General features: G+C 49.2%; 1 protein-coding gene across 1 annotated transcript in view; it reads right to left on the bottom strand.

The window, feature by feature from the left end:
• Window positions 1–18,230, bottom strand: part of GSPT1 (G1 to S phase transition 1) — a 647,462-nt gene that overhangs the window by 175,319 nt on the left and 453,913 nt on the right. Inside the window, exon 12 of the mRNA XM_069645596.1 lies at window positions 5,384–5,557. Coding sequence (XP_069501697.1) covers window positions 5,384–5,557 — 174 coding nt within the window. The remainder of the gene's footprint in view (window positions 1–5,383; window positions 5,558–18,230) is intronic.

Below are 18,230 nucleotides of genomic sequence, written 5' to 3'. Positions count from 1 at the left end.
TAGTTGACTTGATAATGTGTTTGTTTAACCCTGAAAGGAGCGGAAGCGGGGCGCAGATCAGGGGATTCTTCCTAGGTTGCTTTGGGGGCGTCCTGGTTTACAGATCCCCATTAGGGAGGCGTTTATGCATTTTGCTGGTCGTACTGGAAGGGAGGGGGGCAGGGACGGTAGTAACTGACTGTTATTTCTGTATTAGGGGGGGGGGGGGGGGCTCAGAAAGTTGTGGGTCTATTTGTTGTTAGCCGCCCTGGTGGAGGCGGTCTTTGGTGGCCTGGTCGTGCTTCTATGTCGCAGGTAAGCCAAGCGCTCGTGAGGGATGGGGAGGAAGGGGTCCTTTCTTGTGGGGAATGGGCATATCTGTTTGTATCAACCGATTGGAGTCTCTGTTCACGGGGGGGTGGTTCATTTAATGGGAGACCGTGGGGAAATCCGTCAGGAGAGATCCTTCGAAGGAGCTTGTGTTCCTAGGGGTTTAGGGCTCGAACTGTGCACTCCCGATGGCTGAATTTATATGTGCGCTGACGCTGGGCTCTCTGAATGCGCGGGACCTTACCTCTCCTTATAAGATGTCCTTAGTTGTGAAGGAGTTCAATAGGTTGAAGCTTGATTTTCTCTTTCTTCAGGAAACTCACTGGGTGAGGGGTGGTGAGCCGTCTCTTAAAGCCAACTCAATACAAAAGGTCTTTCATGCATCTTCCCAAGCTAAAAAGAGCGGGGTGGCTGTAGTGGTATCCCCGAAAGCGCACTTTGCCCCGAGAGCCCAATGTAGGGACCCGGAGGTTCATTACATAATGGTCAAGGGTGAAATTAGGGGTTCAAGGGTGGCTCTAGTCTCCATATATGCTCCTAATGAAGCTCAGGACCTCTTTTGGTCGGAAACTAAGTCCAAAATCATAACGTTTACTGCGGGTGCTCTCATGGTGGGGGGCGGCAGGGGAGGATTTTAATATGGTTCTTGACCTAGCCCGCGACAGGAAGTTCGATGGGGCTGGGGTGGACTCTCGGGTACAGAGGTGTTTGACAGCTTCTTTTCAGAGTACTAATGAAGAGATGGGGCTCATGGATTCTCACTTGACGCGGAAGGGCCAGGACCCTTTATATACTTTCTTTTCTAGAGCCCATTCGTCATTTTCTAGAATTGATTACATCTTAGTTGATAGAGCGCTCTATGAAATGATCTCTCGAGGTGAAGGTGGAAGTGACCCCGTGGTCTGACCACAACCCAGTCAAGGTTCAATTGGGAATCCTTCTGAAAGCGGCAGGGCCTGGGAGGTGGACCAGTAACAATATCCTGTTAAAGAGCAAAGAGCTGGCTGAGTCCATCCTAGCTTCCATAAAAGAATTCTTTGAAACCAACAACGATGGGCAAGTGAGGGGGGCTGGGGTTTGGGAGGCTTTCAAGGCCACAATTAGGGGTGTCCTCATAGGGATGGGGTCAGCGAGGAAGCGGGAGAGCGGAAGGGAGGAGAGACTTTAGAGATAAAATCGAGGCCATTCAACCAGGAGGCAAATTAAAGTCCCAGATGTTCCCCGGTAGGTGGGCTGAGCTCCAGCAACTTAAGGCAAAACTCACTGCTCTCCTAGTTGAGCAGACGGAGAGGAAATTATCCTTTCTTAAGCAAAAGTACATGGAGAAGGGGAGAAGGCTGATAAAATCTTAGAACTGGAGGCTAAGAGAGCTTAGGAATAATAGGAGGGTGGACTCGCTGGTTCGCACGGACGGGGTGTGCTGCAAAGATGACTCTGGGATAGCGGAGCAATTTCGTGCATATTACGAGTGTCTGTATAGGCCAGAATATGTTGGGGATGGAGCAGATATAGTTTTCTTGATTCCGTGGTGCATTCCTCGCCCCCCCCTCACACCACCTCCTGAGAAGTCTGATCCACTGAAGAGACCCATTACGCCCCAGGAAGTGATCGATACTATTAGCTCGATAAAAGCGGATACTACCCCGGGGGATGACGGGTACACTTTTTTTTTTTTTACAAATCTTTTCGCTCTGCGCTGGCCCTGTTCTTGTTTAAGCTTTTCAACACTATCCTGGACTCAGGCTATCTCCTGCAATCAATGCTCTCAGCCCGTATCGTAGTTATCCCTAAAGGAGGTAAAGACCCGAAGAAATGGCAGCCCTACCGCCCTATTTCCCTGCTCAACACGGACATGAAGGTTCTGGCCAAACTGCTGGCGAATAGGCTGGCCCAGCTCCTCCCGTCGTTGGTGCATGGCGATCAGGTGGGTTTCATCTCGGGGAGGCAAGGGGGAGATCATATTAGGAAGTTGCTGGACTTGATGCATGAGGTGGCCCTTACTGGGGAGGAGGCCTACCTTCTGCGAGACTCGGAAAAGGCCTTTCGACTGGGTTGAGTGGGCTTATATGAGAAACGTTTTGCAGAAGATGAGGTTAGGGGTCAGGTTCTGTAGATGGATCGCTGCCTTGTACAATGGCCATACAGCTAGAGTTGCGGTGAATGGGGCGACCTCGTCTCTGTTCTCTCCATCTAGGGGGACTCAGCAGGGCTGTCCGATTTCACCCTTCTCTATGCACTGGTGGTGGAGCCTCTCGCCATAGCCATAAGATACCATCAAGGAATAACAGGGAACCGCTGTGGAGACCTCGACTTTAAACTTTTGCTTTTTGCTGCTAATGTCCTGGCAATACGTCACTAATCTCCAGACCTCTTCTCCCTGACCTCCTAAATATGATTCACTCTTTTGGTGCTTTTTCGGGGCTGAAAATCAACTTGGCGAAATCCTGTTTGATTCCCATGGGCAGATCGGATACAGAGGTTGAGGGGAAGGAAGCTTTGGGGGGTATTAGAATTGAGCGCAATGCCACGCATTACCTGGGGGTTTTCCTCACGAGAGACCTCTCACTCCTCTTTGAAGCCAATTATCCTCCCATCCTTGCCAGGATAAGCTCGGATTTGCATCGATGTGCTCCCTTCACTCCCTCTTGGTTTGGTCGCTTGGTGTCAATAAAGATTAACGTATTGCCTCGACTTCTCTACCTCTTCTCTTGGCTCTCGGTCGCTATGCCAGACTCTTTCTTCAAATCCCTTCATTGCGATAATTCTTCAATTTATTTGGAATGGGAACAAATCAAGAGTTAAACATGAGATCCTGTGGGGGGTTTGGGTTTCCGGACTTCTGGCGTTACCACAGGCAGCGCAATTGAGAGTAATGTTGGAGCATTCGAGGGACGATATGAGAACCTACTGGTCGTATATCGAGGACATCCATGCTCACACCAGAAAAGTGAGGGATATCCTATGGGCCCCTAGTAAGACCCTCCCAAGTAGGATGAGAAATCATCTCATCTTGTCGGTGCTGTGGAAATTATGGAGAGACGATAAGGGAAAGTCTTCTCTTTCTTCCTGGCCTTCCCCTTTGTTGTCGTTGTGGGGTCCCCCGCTTGAGTTGGGGATAAGGAATTTACGGGGGACTCTGGGGTGGTCGGATGCAGCCCTAGAGCAGGCTGCTCAACTCTTTCGGCAGGGTGCATTTATTGATTATGACAGCTTTGTGGAGACCATGGGGGATTCGCTGATGTCGATTTTGGATTACCTTCGAGTGAAGGGATCCTAACTGATAGCCATTGGGTTGACGACCTGGCCCGCCCCCCAACGCCTCTTGAAAAAGTAATTGTGGAATCTAGGACAAGGAGAAGGTCCCTCTCTAAATTCTATGATGCCTTAATTACAGCGGATGCCGAGAATTGACAGGGCTTCAAGAAGCAGTGGGATGAGAGGGTGGGAGGGGCGGTGGAGGAATCCACGTGGGCTGCTATTTTCAAATCTCTTTTTTCTAGCTCTTTGTACAAAGCAGCTATGAAACACAACTCTAAGATACTCCACACATGGCACCTCACAACAGAGAGACTTGCTAAAATGTACCCCGGTGTGTCCCCTCTCTGCCTGAGGAACTGTGGCCAGCGCGGGTCATGGTCCCATCTTCGGTGGGAGTGCCCTGCAATACAGATATATTGGTCAGAGCTCTTGAGTTGGATTAAAGAGATCTCGGTGGCCGACCTGTCGCTGCTCCCCCTTGAATTGCTCTTTGGCATCCCGACCCCGCAGGTGGCTGTATCCGCTCTGCTGAGGGTAGTCCAGGCTATGTTGCGGGCAGGGAGACTTGCCCTCGCTCAAAAGGTGGAAAAGCCGACTGGTGCCCTCCAAATCAGACTGGCTCGCCAAACTCTGGGCAATTTTTACATATGAGAAACTTTCAGCTTTAACCCATGACACCATGAAGTCTTTCCTTGAAGATTGGATGGTAGTTCTACTTCATGAGGACTGTGAAACGATGAGACTCTAAGATACCGGGGTGTGGGGTGAATTACACTTTGTATAAACCTAACAGCGGTTTACTTTCTGTCCCTTCCTGTTTTCGTTGAGTCGACACTATCAGTCTCGGTTGCTTGTTTGGTCCCTGTCTGGTTGGTAATTGAGTCTCCATTCCCCTTATGGATTCGGTTGTACATGAGCGGGGGGAGGAGCTTCTTCGGATGTGCTTTGTTGGTGTTTTCAATAAGAAAGCATAGCCATCAACTATTGATAATGTTCAATAAAATGTAAGTGGAAAAAAATAATAATGGAGAAACAGGTCTCCCACAACCTACGGGCAGGGGCTATTTTATGGCAATAGCCATAAACAATTCAGTCAGCGTTCAGTACATGCACGAAAGAGCCACTGTGCGATTGCAGGGCTCCAGCAAACTGTTTTACCATTGTAGTGGGGGTTAGCAGCTGGCAGGGTCACAGCTGTTGGAATAACGGTTTCCCCGGACTGAACACAATATGCTCTTCCAAAGCAGGGCATGCCTTAAAGTGTCAGTGGTGCAGATATTGCGCACGTTGCATGTCATAGTCTTTATGTCGTATTTAAGGGCCAGCTTTCTTGCCAGGATCCATATAACGAGCCCCTGAACAAAGTATTGTTGAGTTACCATGGGAATCCTCCTCAGGCTCACATCTGGGGGAAGCACAGAGCCTGCATTTTTAGCTCCCTGGAAAAAGGGTCAGGTAGGTGACCATGTCACATGATGTAGTGAGGCAATACATTTTTAATATACAGTGAGCAGCCTAAGCTATGTATTTCCCCAGAGAAAAAGGGTTCTGTTGATTTGAATTCTATACAATAAGGATCAACAGAATTTAGATGAAAATGTTGAGCCAATCATGTGACCATATCTAGCAATACCACAATGCAGTTCCAACAAACCCAATAGTTTGTGGCATAGCCCCTTTCCTAGTAGTATGACCACTATTTTAGTAAATAACAGAATAACTGGCAAATAAAGACACTATTCTAATTGAAATTATAAACATGGAAAGTTACTCACATGTGTTTTTCAAATGTACTGAAGAGCTCTACATTATTTACCTGCGCATCAAAAGTGCGTCCCGAGTGGCAAAGGTTACTCAAGTCACAAAGTATAAAACCAGGAAGGATCTCTTCCTCCTCAATTCCCTTCAGTCTGAGTTTCAGGTTTTCACCAGGAGATACAGCTTCTGTTTCGACTTCATCTGAAAGGAGTCCAAGGACCTCTACTGTGTGCTTAAAAAGAAAAGTAAGAAAAGAAGAGGATTAAATATTTAAAAACGTTATCACAATCATTCATGCAAAGACCGTAAACATATTTGCTTTGAAAATGTGCTTCACGCACAGCAAGGTACCAAACTTTCCATATCCTAAAGGAAATCTCTAAACAAACTTCTGAAGTACGTAAAATCATCAGCGGATGGAGAACATGTGGAAGGGATCCAATTCTGAGAGCATGGACGATGCTTGGTTTGACTTCTGTACATTTATAGCCAGTGAGAATAGGCTATTTTTGTAGGGACCAACTGTTAGCTAAGTCCACTCAATGGCTTTATAAAACCATTTTATTATTAGGCACTACAGAAAACTCCAACTCTTAGTATAATCCTGCTCTGCATAATATGGTAGCGTGGAGACAGCAGTCCGGCTTATCATAGGAAGGCGAGAGGGCTGCAGCTAAGTACAAAGAAACTTTAGCATACATATGGTTCAAAAGAAACACTCCCAGGAGCATTCTAAAAACAAAGGTTTATTTTAAATACAAGTAGGCCAAAAGAATTCATGGTTAAAGTAAGTATTGTGTCATAAATCAAACACAATATAAAAACTCAACACAAAGCTTATGGTATGCATAGCAAAGCATAGACCTTATTTAGAAAACTAAGTAATTCAAGGTGAGTCAAACCTAAGGTAACACTTTTAGAATGACAAACAGCTATTCATGGGGAGAAAAACTACAGTTACTTTTAGAATACCATAAGTAATTCAAGGGTAGTAGACCCTAATGGCAATTACCTTCATGGTTATTCAGTTCCAGAATAATACAGTTATACCACAATGTTATAAGTATGTATATTTGCAACGTATGCAACATATTCTATTTGCAGAATGGATAGTTATATTTAGATTACTTTTCAGAATAGTGGAACACAATTCTAGAATCAGTAGGAATTCAGAACTACATTTAGGATAGTCTCAGTTTACAGCTATACCAATGTTGCTTTTTACATGTTATGTTACGAAAACATAAAGCGCACAGTAAATCGGAGGTATTATGGCGCTAGAGAGGGAAGCAAACTGTTAACATGCCCAACTAATAATACTTCAAAACAGATAGGTCTTCAAGGCCTTTCTGAACGCCAAATGATTGGACAGGTTTGCCAATGCCAACCGGAGGTCATTGCATAATTGGGGCGCGGCCACCGAAAAAGCCCAGCCTCCAATGCGAGAGCGGCGAAAGGGCGGTATGCGCAACAAACCAGCCGAGGCCGAACGTAATGTGCTATTAGGAAAATAACAGGTAAATTTGGCCCGAAGACATTCCGCCCCCAAGTTGTGCAGCGCATGTGCACCAAACAGAGTGCCTTAAACCTAATGCGTTAACCACAGGCAACCAATGGAGGGAGCGCAGAACTGGGGAGATATGAGCCCCATAAGGGGATCCCGTTTCCGCACGGACGTCCACATTTTGTAGGCGCTGCAGCCGCTGGACAGTGCCCTTAGGTTGGACCAGATCTAATGAGTTGCAATAGTCCAAGCGGCTCAAGACCATATCAGCTACCACCGGCAGCCAGAGATTCCGGAGTAGGAACGGAAGCACCTTTCTCAGTGTCTTGAGGTGAAAGTGGCCAGCCTGACAAACCACTGAAACTTGTGCATCCATGGAAAGAGTAGCAGAGCTGGCCACTCCTGAATTCTACACTTTCACAACCAGAACAGGAAGAGGGCCCAGAGACAATGGCCAGAATGAGGACACCAAAAGTGAAGGATCAGGGTGGGGGAACCAACCACCAACACCTCCGTCTTGTCTCCAACAAGTTTAAGCCAAGTGTGGTTCATCCAATCTCTCAAGTCAGACAGGCACTGATGCAGGCAAAATTACATCTCATCCTGCTCGAGATCTAAACGAATCAGGATCAGAGTGTCATCGGCATATGAATAGCACCTGATACCGAAGGAAAAGCTGAGACACACCAATGGCCAGATGTAGATATTAAAAAGGATAGGAGACAAGGCAGAGCCCTGCGGCACCCCACAAACAAGTGGGCAAGATCCCGAAAGGAAGGGACAGAGTGAAAGTATTTCAGTTCTGTCTGCCAGAAAGGAAGTAAACCAAGCAAGTACTTGACCAGAAATTCCCACCTGTGCTAGGCGGGCCAGCCGGGTAGGGTGGTCCACGGTATAAAAAGCCACAGAGAAATCAAGTAAAATCAAGGCACCAATCACCCCCCAACCTCCCCACACTGTTAGGCAAAGTTTGTATGCAGTACCCTCTGGGTCCACTACACACAGCTCTGACTACAGGTATAGGAAACCCAACCTTTGGTATAGCTTGTACTACACAGTTTTGGTAGCGTGTTGAGCAGCCAGGCTTATCTCAAGAGGGGTCAATGTGAGCTGTAGTGGAGTCACACAAAGATTCACAGTTACAGGTATTCAAAAACACTTACATTCAAGGTTTCTTGCATAAACGATTATTAATTTATCAGTCAGTTAGATTAAGCCTTCTTCATAAGGAAGCAATATAATTATAACAAAAACACGTCAATACTGTACACGCTTAGTTTCTAAATCAGTAAAGACCCTTTTGGGATGGCCCACAGACAACCTACACCCACGGGTGACTTCAATAACTAGGCTGCTGGGGACATTAATATCTTACTGTTGGCATTTAGAATACTCTTAAACGTTGGTAAAAGGCAAAGGTTATTAGAACAACAAGAGACCACAAATATTCTTCAGCAGGCAAATACTTTTAGATTTTCCTAGAAGAGTCATTCAGTTCAATAGGCTAAGCCAAATTCAATGGGCAAGTCTTGCATAGGATGAAGCACTTCTGGTAAGTAAATGGAAAAGTCTTTGCACAAGTTCTTAGGAGTGTTTGATGAAAAGAAGAATCAAATGTAGGGCCAAAAGCTGAGACTTGTGAGTTGCAGAAGTGGCAAGCACTCTACAGTAAGAGGTAAGTTCTCTCAGACTTTTTACAGTACCTTAGAAATGAAGAAAAGATGCCGCTGATTTCTGTTCCTGTGCAGCTCTACAGGTCTCATTGTTCCTGGGACTCAGTTGTGGGGACAAATGGGAGGACGTCGGGGAACTCCTGCAATGCACTGGGGCGGTCAAAATTCGCACCCGGCAAACTTCACTTTCAGTGGCTTTTCAGTGTTTCAGCTCCTCGCGTCTACCGCAAATAGCAACAACGCGGTTCCTGGCTGTTGAGATGGACTTTCCTTGCTTATGGGGTCCCGCACTCTGTTGAGGGGGCTTAGGTTCGGTCAGTCCTGCTTCCTGGGAGTCCGGAGGATCTTCCTGAAGCTCTAGGCCAGCTTAAAAGCAACTTACACAATCTGGTGTTCCTCTCCCTGGCTATACGGTTTACAGCAACAACTCTTTAGAAATTCACCAGGTCCAACAAGGATGTCCAGGTGGCTTACTTTTGAGTTGATTGGTCCCACCAACTCAAGGGGAGCAGTCGTTCATGCAGGGGCTTCTTTGTCGATGCAAACTTGGCGTTTCGGCACTGCAGCAGGGCTTCACCGGGCAAACCAACGGTCCAGGAGTTGCAGCAGGGGTCCTCTTCAAGTTCTTCTTCGGTTTCTTTGTCCAGTGGTCAACTCTGCCTTCCAAGTCAAAAGACTCGCCTTTTATTCAGTTCTCTCCCATTCATTCCAGCCTAGCTGCCTATCACCCAGCACGGTGGCTGTCCTTGCGGGACAGTCAGCCGGCCAATCATCACAGAGTGCATTTGGGTCTCCTAGGAGACTAAGCACAGGGAGTGTCGGGCACCTCCCTCACTTCCTGCCTACCCCAGACACCCTGGAGCCAGAGGTGGGCTTCACTCATGAATCCCACCAAAGGAAAAATGAACAGAGACAAGACAATGCATTACTTACAGTAAAAGCCTTTCTGATGGTTGTATCTGCTTAGATTCACATGCTGTGCATAGGTCCGACATCCAGTGGTCACTGCGGAGTATTGCATTTTGTTTTTCGTAGTCGAAAAGGGACGTCGACAAGGCGTGTCTGAAACACTATCCCTATAGTGACATGCGTTGTACCCACAATCCCTCACGCGTCGAGGTCCCTCCGTTTGTATTTTTCTGCCCTGAGGGAGCCTTCTAGACGTGAGTGAGTACAGAAAAGAGAGATATAGAAGGAAGTCTATGTTACTTCCATCCGAGCGGGGAGGAAGGGTGGGCGCATGTGAATCTAAGCAGATACAACCATCAGAAATGCTTTTACGGTAAGTAATGCATTGTCTTCTGATGTTTGTTAATCTGCTTAGAAACACATGCTGTGCATAAACTAGCGAGCAGTACCCGGAGTTGGCGGTGGGTTATGAGAAGGAACAGTAGAGAAAAGATGTCTTAATACTGCCTGTCCCACCTGGGAGTCAGATCTAGAGTGTGCATCTAGACAGTAGTGTTTTGTAAAGGTGTGCACAGAACTCCAGGTAGCCGCTTTGCAGATGGACTCAAGGGGGAACATTTGCAATGAATGCTATGGACGCACCCGTGCCTCGAGTAGAATGTGCTCTTGGCCTAAAGGGCAGTTCTCTCTTAGCAAGAGTATAGCAGAGAGTGATGCATTGAACAATCCATCTAGAAATAGTGGACTTTGAAACTGCATCCCCTTCTCTTCCTGCTGCCACCGAGACGAAGAACTGATTAGTCTTCCTCAGTGGTCTGGTTCTTTCCATGTAGAACATGACCGCTCTGCGCACATCTAGTGTGTGCAGAGTCCTTTCTCCCAAGTTGGAAGGATTTTGAAAGAACGCTGGTAGTTCTATAGACTGGTTTACGTGGAATTTTGAGATGAATTTCGGAGCAAACCTTGGGTGAGTGCGTAGAGCCACCTTATCTCTGTGAAGTGTAACGAAGGGGTCTAGAACAGAAAGAGCCTGAAGTTCACTTACTCTCCTGATGGAGGTGATAGCTATTAAAAAAGCAGTCTTAATAGTGAGGTGTTTAAGAGATGCTTTGTGCATGGGTTCGAATGGTGAGCCCATGAGTCTGGTAAGTACCACATTAAGGACCCATCCGGGAGCTGGGTCAGCTATCGGGGGGTGTATGCTCTTTACTCCCTCCATGAAGGCCTTTATAACAGGGATCTTCCACCACGACACCTTGAGTTGGGAAGTGGTGTATGCAGAAAGTGCTGCTAGGTGGACTTTAATGGAATTGAACACTAGACCTGAATCCAATAGGTGGGTCAGGTATAGAACAATATGTGTGGGAGAGCAGTCAATCGGGTTGATGCTCTTACCCCTGCACCAGATGACAAACCTCTTCCATTTGCTAGAATAGCAGTGGCGAGTGTTAGGTTTTCTGGCTTCTTTGAGGATGTCCATGCATCTCTGCGGGAGCTGTAGATGTCCGAATTCTATGATCTCAGGAGCCAAGCTGCTAAGTTCATGTTCTGGGGGCATGGATGCAGGGTCCTGCCCTTTTCTTGTGACAGCCAGCATGTTGTACGGGCAGGGGAGTTTCACTGGGGGAGATAGAGACATCTCCATCAAGTGAGCGAACCATGGCTGTCGGGCCCACATTGGGGCCACCAGTATCATGGTTACTTGTTCCTGGTGCATCTTGTGCACCACCTTGTTGAGAAGGGGAGTCGGGGGAAAAGCGTAAACAAATTTCCCTGACCATTGAATCGACAGACCGTTCCCCTTGGATTGGTTCTGGGGGTACCTGGAGGCGTAATTTGGGCATTGTGAGTTCTCCAGGGTTGCAAACAGGTCTATTTCTGGGAATCCCCATTGTGTGAAGACATCGAAGACGATGTCTTCGTGCAGTCGCCATTCGTACTCTTCGGGCAGGGGGAAATCTCTGCTGAGTTTGTCTGCCAGCAGATTGAGTTCCCCTGGTACATGTTGTGACAGTAGGAACATGTCTTGTTTGAGAGCCCACTTCCATATATTTTGGGCCAGTTTGGACAGTCTTGGAGAGTGGGTTCCCCCCTGATTGTTGATGTAATACATGGCTGTGGTGCTGTCTGTAAGGACCATCACTGTCCTGCCTTGTAGGTGTTCCTGGAAGGCTTTTAGCGCCTTGAACACCGCTAGTAGCTCCAGTAGATTGATGTGTTTGGATGCTACGTTCAGAGTCCACACTCCGTGAGCAGTCTGATGGGATAGATGAGCCCCCCATCCTGTGAGGGATGAGTCTGTGGTTAGAGTGGCTTCCGCCGCGGGTGTGGCAAAGGGTTTCCCTTTTCCCAGGTTTTCCTTTGTCCACCACCGTAGCGAGAGAACCAAGGCCTGCGAGACCACCACTAGATCGTCCCATAGTCCGCTGGCCTGACACCACTGGCTGTTGAGCCACTCTTGCATTGGGCGCATGCGCAGGCGCGCGTGAGGTACCAAATAAATACACAACGCCATCATGCCTAGCAAGCGCATTGCTTTGCGTACCGTCACCTCTCGACCGGTCACATATTGAGGGATCTGAAACAGCATGTTTTGGACCCTCTCTTTGGAGGGGAAGACGAGGCCGTCCTTTGTTTGAATTAGAGCCCCTAGGAATTGTTTGATTTGGCTGGGGTCTAGGCTGGACTTCTTTTCGTTGATGGAGAAGCCCAACTGGAACAAAAGGTCTACAGTCTTTTGGGTATTGGAGAAGCATGTTTCGTAAGAATCCCCTGTTATGAGCCAGTCGTCGAGGTAAGGGTAAACTGGGATGGACAACCTGCGTAGGTGGGCCGCTGCCACTGCCAGCACCTTCGTGAATACCCTTGGTGCTGATGCTATGCCGAAGGGTAGCACTCTGAACTCGTAGTGTTTGCCCTCTATCATGAACCTGAGGTATTTTCTGTGCGCTGGCAACATTAAAATATGAAAGTATGCATCTTTCATGTCCAATGTTGTCATGTAATCTCCCTGTGATAGCAGTGGGATCACTTCCTGTAAGGTCACCATACGAAACTTTTGGGGTTTGATAAACTTGTTCGCTGGGCGCAGATCTAATACAGGGCGCATGGTTAGATCCTTTTTGGGTACAAGGAAGTACACTGAATAAATACCTTCCGTTACCTGAGATAGAGGCATGACCTCTATGGCTCCTTTTTCCAGCAGTTGTTGTACTTCTTGGAGAAGGATGGCAAGATGTTCCGGTGTCATGCGTCGTCCCCTCGGGGGTTTGTATTTTGGGGAACTGTTGAATTCGATGCAGTATCCGTGGGCTACGGTGGAAAGTACCCAGCGGTCTGACGTTATACCCTCCCATGCTGGAAGAAAGGATGTTATCCGGCTCCCGACCGGTGTTGCATGGGAGGGGATGCGAATCTTCGCGTCACTTGGTGTTGTTGGGGGCTTGGGAGCCTCTGGGGTGGACCCCCGACCTCTTCCTTTGCCCCGGCGCTGGCCTCTTTGGCTGTACTGCCCACTATTGGTCTGGAAATTGGTGGCAGGGTACTGTTGCTGCTGGTTTTGTTGTTGGCGTAGGCCACGAAAAAAGCGTTTGTTGCCATAGCCGCGTCTGGTAGAGGGCTTAGAGATTTGGTCACGAGTTTTGATAGTATCAAACTCTTTTTTAGCCATCTCCAGAGCCTCATCCACCGCCTTCCCGAAGAGGTTTGAGTCTTCAACAGGTTTATTTATTAAAGACGCCTGTGTCTCCGGTTTGAACCCCGAGTTGCGCAGCCATACGTGGCGTTTTAGGAGTATTCCCTGAACCAGGGAACGTCCCGCTGTTTCTGCAGCATCCAGAGAGTTCTTTACAATACTCTGGTTGACCTGGGTTCCTTCGCCAATAGTTGTTAGCAGGCGTGTACGTAGTGGTTCCGGCGCTTCTTCGGCGTCTTTGCGCAGTTTGGCCCACTGCGCGTCCGCATAGCTAGCGAGCAAAGAATTGTTGTTCGCAATTCTTGCCGAAAAGGCAGCCGAGGATGTAACTCTTTTTGCAAGGGCATATAACCTCTTGCCCTCCTTGTCAGGTGGTGCCTCACTGGTGGAAAGTGGTACCCCTGCCCTCTTTCTTGTATTGGTTACTACCAGGGAATCCGGAATGGAATGTCCCCTGATATACAGCGGGTCTGAGGGTGAAGGAGTGAAAAGTTTTTCAATTCTAGGATTGACCCCTCTGATTAGTGCGGGTGTGGACAGCGAAGGGATGATTCTTCTCTTCACCGAAGCGAGGAGGGGAATGGTCTGACTGACCGGGGGTTTCTCCTTAATTACTCTTTCCGCAAAGTCTAATTCAGGAGAGAGCTCCCCAGTGTCCAGTTCGAAATGTGCTGCTTCTCTGCGCAACAGGGCATTGAATGTGGGCTGATCGTCAATGGGAGACGTGTTTCTAACAGGTGAATTGTCAGGAGGATTTAGGTTCAGGACATCAGTGTCGGAATATACTGATGGGGATTGCCAGGGGTGAGAAGGTCCTTCTTCTGGATTTTCTCCGAAGCCTTCTCCTACCAAGTCTGGGCTGTCTTCCAGACCTTCCTCCTAGTTCCGTCCCTCTTCATCGTCCATAAAATCATCCTCCTCCTCAAAGTAATGTTCCTCCCCAGTGAGGTCATACACATTATGGAAGTCTGAGGCTGTGTCCTGGTGGGGATTGACTAGTCTCGGAATTTTGGCCCTGGGGTCCTCCTGAGGCCCTTCTCTTGGGAGTGGGAGGGTTCTGGGTATTCATAAACCTCTCCATTCTTTCCATGCAGAGATGGAGCCTTTCCATGGTTTCATGGGGTACCCCTGAGCGGTCTAGCGGGGGAAAAATAGTGTCCTGTAGCTGAAAACGGCTGGACCTCTCCCACAACGTCGAGGAAAGTGTCCCGTCGCCCTCCGAAAAGCCTTCAGGTGTGTTGGGGGTCCCCTCGACTGAAGGGGGTAGTCCCTGCCTTTCTTCGGGCTTTTTCGGCGTGTCTTTCGACCTCTGCGTAGCGCTCGACGTGTCTTTCGGCGTACGCTTGTGGGCGTCGGCTACCACGATCCTCGACAAGCTCTCAGCGACTCGTTTGTCAGCGGAGGGCTGTGGTTTCGACGTTACGGGTGTCGATCGCTCTACGGCGGCATGCGCTTTCTGCTGATGCGCGCCGGCGCCCTTATTTGCCGAAAGCCCAGTCGCTGGTCGCGGCTGCGAGAGGGGCTTCGAACCCGAACGGTCCGAGGAGGCCGCCGGTGGAACCTGCGTCTCCTTGGGCGCTGATGCTCTCTTCGCCTTCGACAAAGAAGAACCATGGGTTGTGTGCTTATGTGTTCTTGTGTGCGTCAATGTCGCCGGGGTGTTCATCCCCATAAGCAGGGCGTGAGCCGAGCCCGTCGGGGCCGGGGACAGACGACGAAGCGCGCAAACGCTCTTTAGGGGGGGTTTTCGACTTCCGTAGCGGAGGTCGTGTTATCACGTTCCTCGTCACTGTCGGTGGTAGCAACGGTGGGTGAAGCATCGGCCTTCGACATAGCGTAGGCCGCCCACCTCTTGACCCTACGGTCTTTTAGAGTCTTTGGCTTAAGAAGCCGACAAGCCGTGCAACCCTCCTCTTTGTGATCGAGGGGCAAGCAGCGGTTACACCGTGAATGCTTGTCCTTCCAAGTAAACTTGCCCTTGCAAAGCGGGCAAAACCTAAAGGGTGTCCTCTCCATAGCCGAGGCAATAAATCGTGATAACCACCCCAAGGGAAAGGAAGCAGGAAAGGCATTCTCAGAAAAGAACCAGAGATGTCCCACGACCCCCACTCTCCCTACTGTATATGGCCTGCGAGGCCAGGCCACGTGTTCGGCAACGCCGAAGGATCTCCTCCGCTCGTCCCCTCCGTCGAAGATCTTGCTCGGCGGAGACAGCTTCACAACAGCGTCGAGGGAGGGATCGATATGTTCTATATTAAATAGGAAAAACGACCAAAGGTCGAGGAGATGAAATCTGCCATGTCTCTCGAGGAGCTCCGCGTAAAGGCGACCAGTAGCTGGGCGGAAAAAAACAATCTGAGGGACCTCGACGCGTGAGGGATTGTGGGTACAACGCACGTCACTATAGGGATAGCGTTTCAGACACGCCTTGTCGACGTCCCTTTTCGACTACGAAAAACAAAATGCAATACTCCGCAGTGACCACTGGATGTCGGACCTATGCACAGCATGTGATTCTAAGCAGATTAACAAACATCAGAAATATAGTTTCTCATGTAACATTTTTTTATGTTACCCTTTTCGCACTGAATGGCTGGTGGCAGTGGTTTCGTTTGAACTACCATGGTGTGCCTTTACCGCGGGCTGCGTTCGCATCTACAGTAAAGCACCCACAGGAGCCATCTTTGTCAAAATGGCGCCCAGTCTTCATTTTTTGCAATTTCTTTGTGGAAAGGTCCTTCTTGAGATTTACTCTGCGTGCCAAACCTGGTTTGGTCTCTGTTCATTTTGCCTTTGGCGGTATTCACAAGTGAATCCCACCTCTGGCTCCAGAGTGTCTGGCAGGGGCAGGAAGTGAGGGAAGTGCCTGAAACTCCCTGTGCTTAATCCCAGTGGCACAGGAATGCACCCATAGGCAACTGGCCGGCTGGCTGTCCGGCAAGGACTGCCACCCTGCTGTGTGATTAACAGCTAGGCTGGAATGAATGGGAGAAACCTGCATAAAGGCAAGGATTTTTGGCTTGGAAGGCGGAGTCGACCACTGGACGAAGGAATGCGAAGAAGAACTTGGAAGAGACGCCTGATGAAATTCCTGGACTGTTGGTTTGCCTGGTGAAGCCCCGCTGCTGTGCTGAAGTTTCAAATTAATTTGGACTGGAGAAGCCCTGCAAGGATGACTTCTCCCTTTGAGTTGGTGGGGCCAGTCAACCCCAAAGTGAACTTGTTTGGACATCCTCTCGGAGCTGGCTGTACTTCCACTGCTGCTGCTGCTGGAACCAACGTGCCAGGGAGAGGCACACCCAACGGAGTGCATTACTTTTAAGTCGGACCCGAGCTTGTGGAAGATCCTCCGGACTCCCAGGAAGCAGGACTGACCAAGCCTGAGCCACCTCAACCGAGTGCTGGACCCCAGATGCGAGGAAAGTCCAGACTGGTATCCGAGAGACGGCAGTGGTGCTATTTGCTTAGACGCGAGGAGCTGAAACTGCGAAGTGTCGCTGAATTGAGGTTTGCGCTTTGCTGCTACTGACCGTCCCATTGCAGTGCAGGAGTCCCCCAGAAGTCCTCCCTCTTGCCCTTACGACTGAGGCACAGGAAAAACAGGCTGCAGAGCTGCACAGGAACAGAAGCCAGCTGCAACCATTTCTTCTAACCAAAGTGTGAGGATGTGAGGGTGGACGGAGAGCGTGACGCACGGCCAGAGGAGCCCGCTGTGCTGCGGGCGTGTGCGACGCTGAGGGCGGGCGCCGGGAAGGCGTCACTGTTAAAGGGAGAGCCTTGTCGGCGTCCCGCGACAGTGCCGGCGTTACAGACGCGGCGCCGCGGGTGCTCACAGCCGCAGCGCCGCGTGTGTCCGCGAGGACCGGGTTCACTGGCGCTGCGGCTGGGAGACCCGCAACCACAGCGTACCTCGGCGGCGAGGCTCGGGAACTAGAGAGCCCGACTCGTGCCGACCGCTCGGCGTCGGAGGTGCGCCAGACAGCTGGGCAAGAACCCATCAGGGTGAACCAACCAGAACCCCCTCCTTACCTCATGCAGGGCAGACCCAGAACAGTAGCATGGGGCCTCAAGCAGGACGGGCCTCTGGGAGACATGCCTCGAGGGAGACACCATATTGAGGGGGCGGGGCCAATGGAGAGGGCGTGGCTGACAACAGGGAGGGGAAGCCAGAACCAGGCAGCCAGAATAAAGGAGCAGGTGGGGAGGAGGCAGCACTATTCATAGAGGGTGGGTGCCTAGAGTCCCCACCAATCAGACAGGGGGGGGAGGGAAGTTATCCCCGATTGGCCCTTTTTCCCTCCAAACACCAGGCATAAAAGGGACTGGCCTAATGGCGTTTGGGTTGCTTTTTGCAGGGAGAAGGAGAGGAGAGTGAGAGCAACTGGTGGGCCTATCCGGGTCTGTGAGAGTAGGAGACACTCAAAGAGAAGAGGAACTCCTGGTGCCTTTTACTCACAGTGAAGTAACTGTGGGGTCAACCTGGAGTCCAACTACCTTGGTTAAGACATTGTATAATAAAGGTCTACAAAACGCCACTTCGGCTACTGTCCTAATTTCTACACAAAGGTACTGTAAAGTTTAAGAGGACTTACTTCTTGTGGTGTAGCCTTACTTGTTCTCAGTTGAGACTTGCCTTGGTTAACTTTGCAGAGTTGCTTAAAGCTTTGCCCCTCACAAGCCCCCCAGCTTGTGGACCTACATTGATTTTACTTTTTCTACAAAGACTTCTAAAAACATTGTGCAAGACTTTTACTTACCTACAAGAAGTGATTCAGCTCACCTAGCGTTTTGCTAACTTAACATTGGCTGGCCTTGCTCACTGAAAGACTTCTTACATCTGACTTTGTGCTTTACCTTTCCTCCAGGAAAGGGTTCATTTACTTTGCATAGGAGGGTTAAAAAGTACTTAACTCATTTCAGAATATTTGTGTAACCTTTGTCTTATTCTTAAACTCTTTTCTTTGACACCAAACTCAGTATTGCTCTAAATGTACCAGTGATATAATAATGTCCACAGTGTCCTAGTTATTCAAGTCACCTTAGGGTGTAGGAATAATCGGTGTGCCATCCCAAATGGGTACTTGGTGATTTGGAGAAACTAAGTGTGTATTTTGGAGTGTATTTG

Source organism: Ambystoma mexicanum, chromosome 2p, assembly GCF_040938575.1.
Source record: "Ambystoma mexicanum isolate Mex_15411 chromosome 2p, UKY_AmexF1_1, whole genome shotgun sequence".
Taxonomy (NCBI): Eukaryota; Metazoa; Chordata; class Amphibia; order Caudata; family Ambystomatidae; genus Ambystoma; species Ambystoma mexicanum.
Note: the sequence above shows the minus strand (reverse complement) of the source record. Positions and strands in the feature narration are given on the sequence as shown.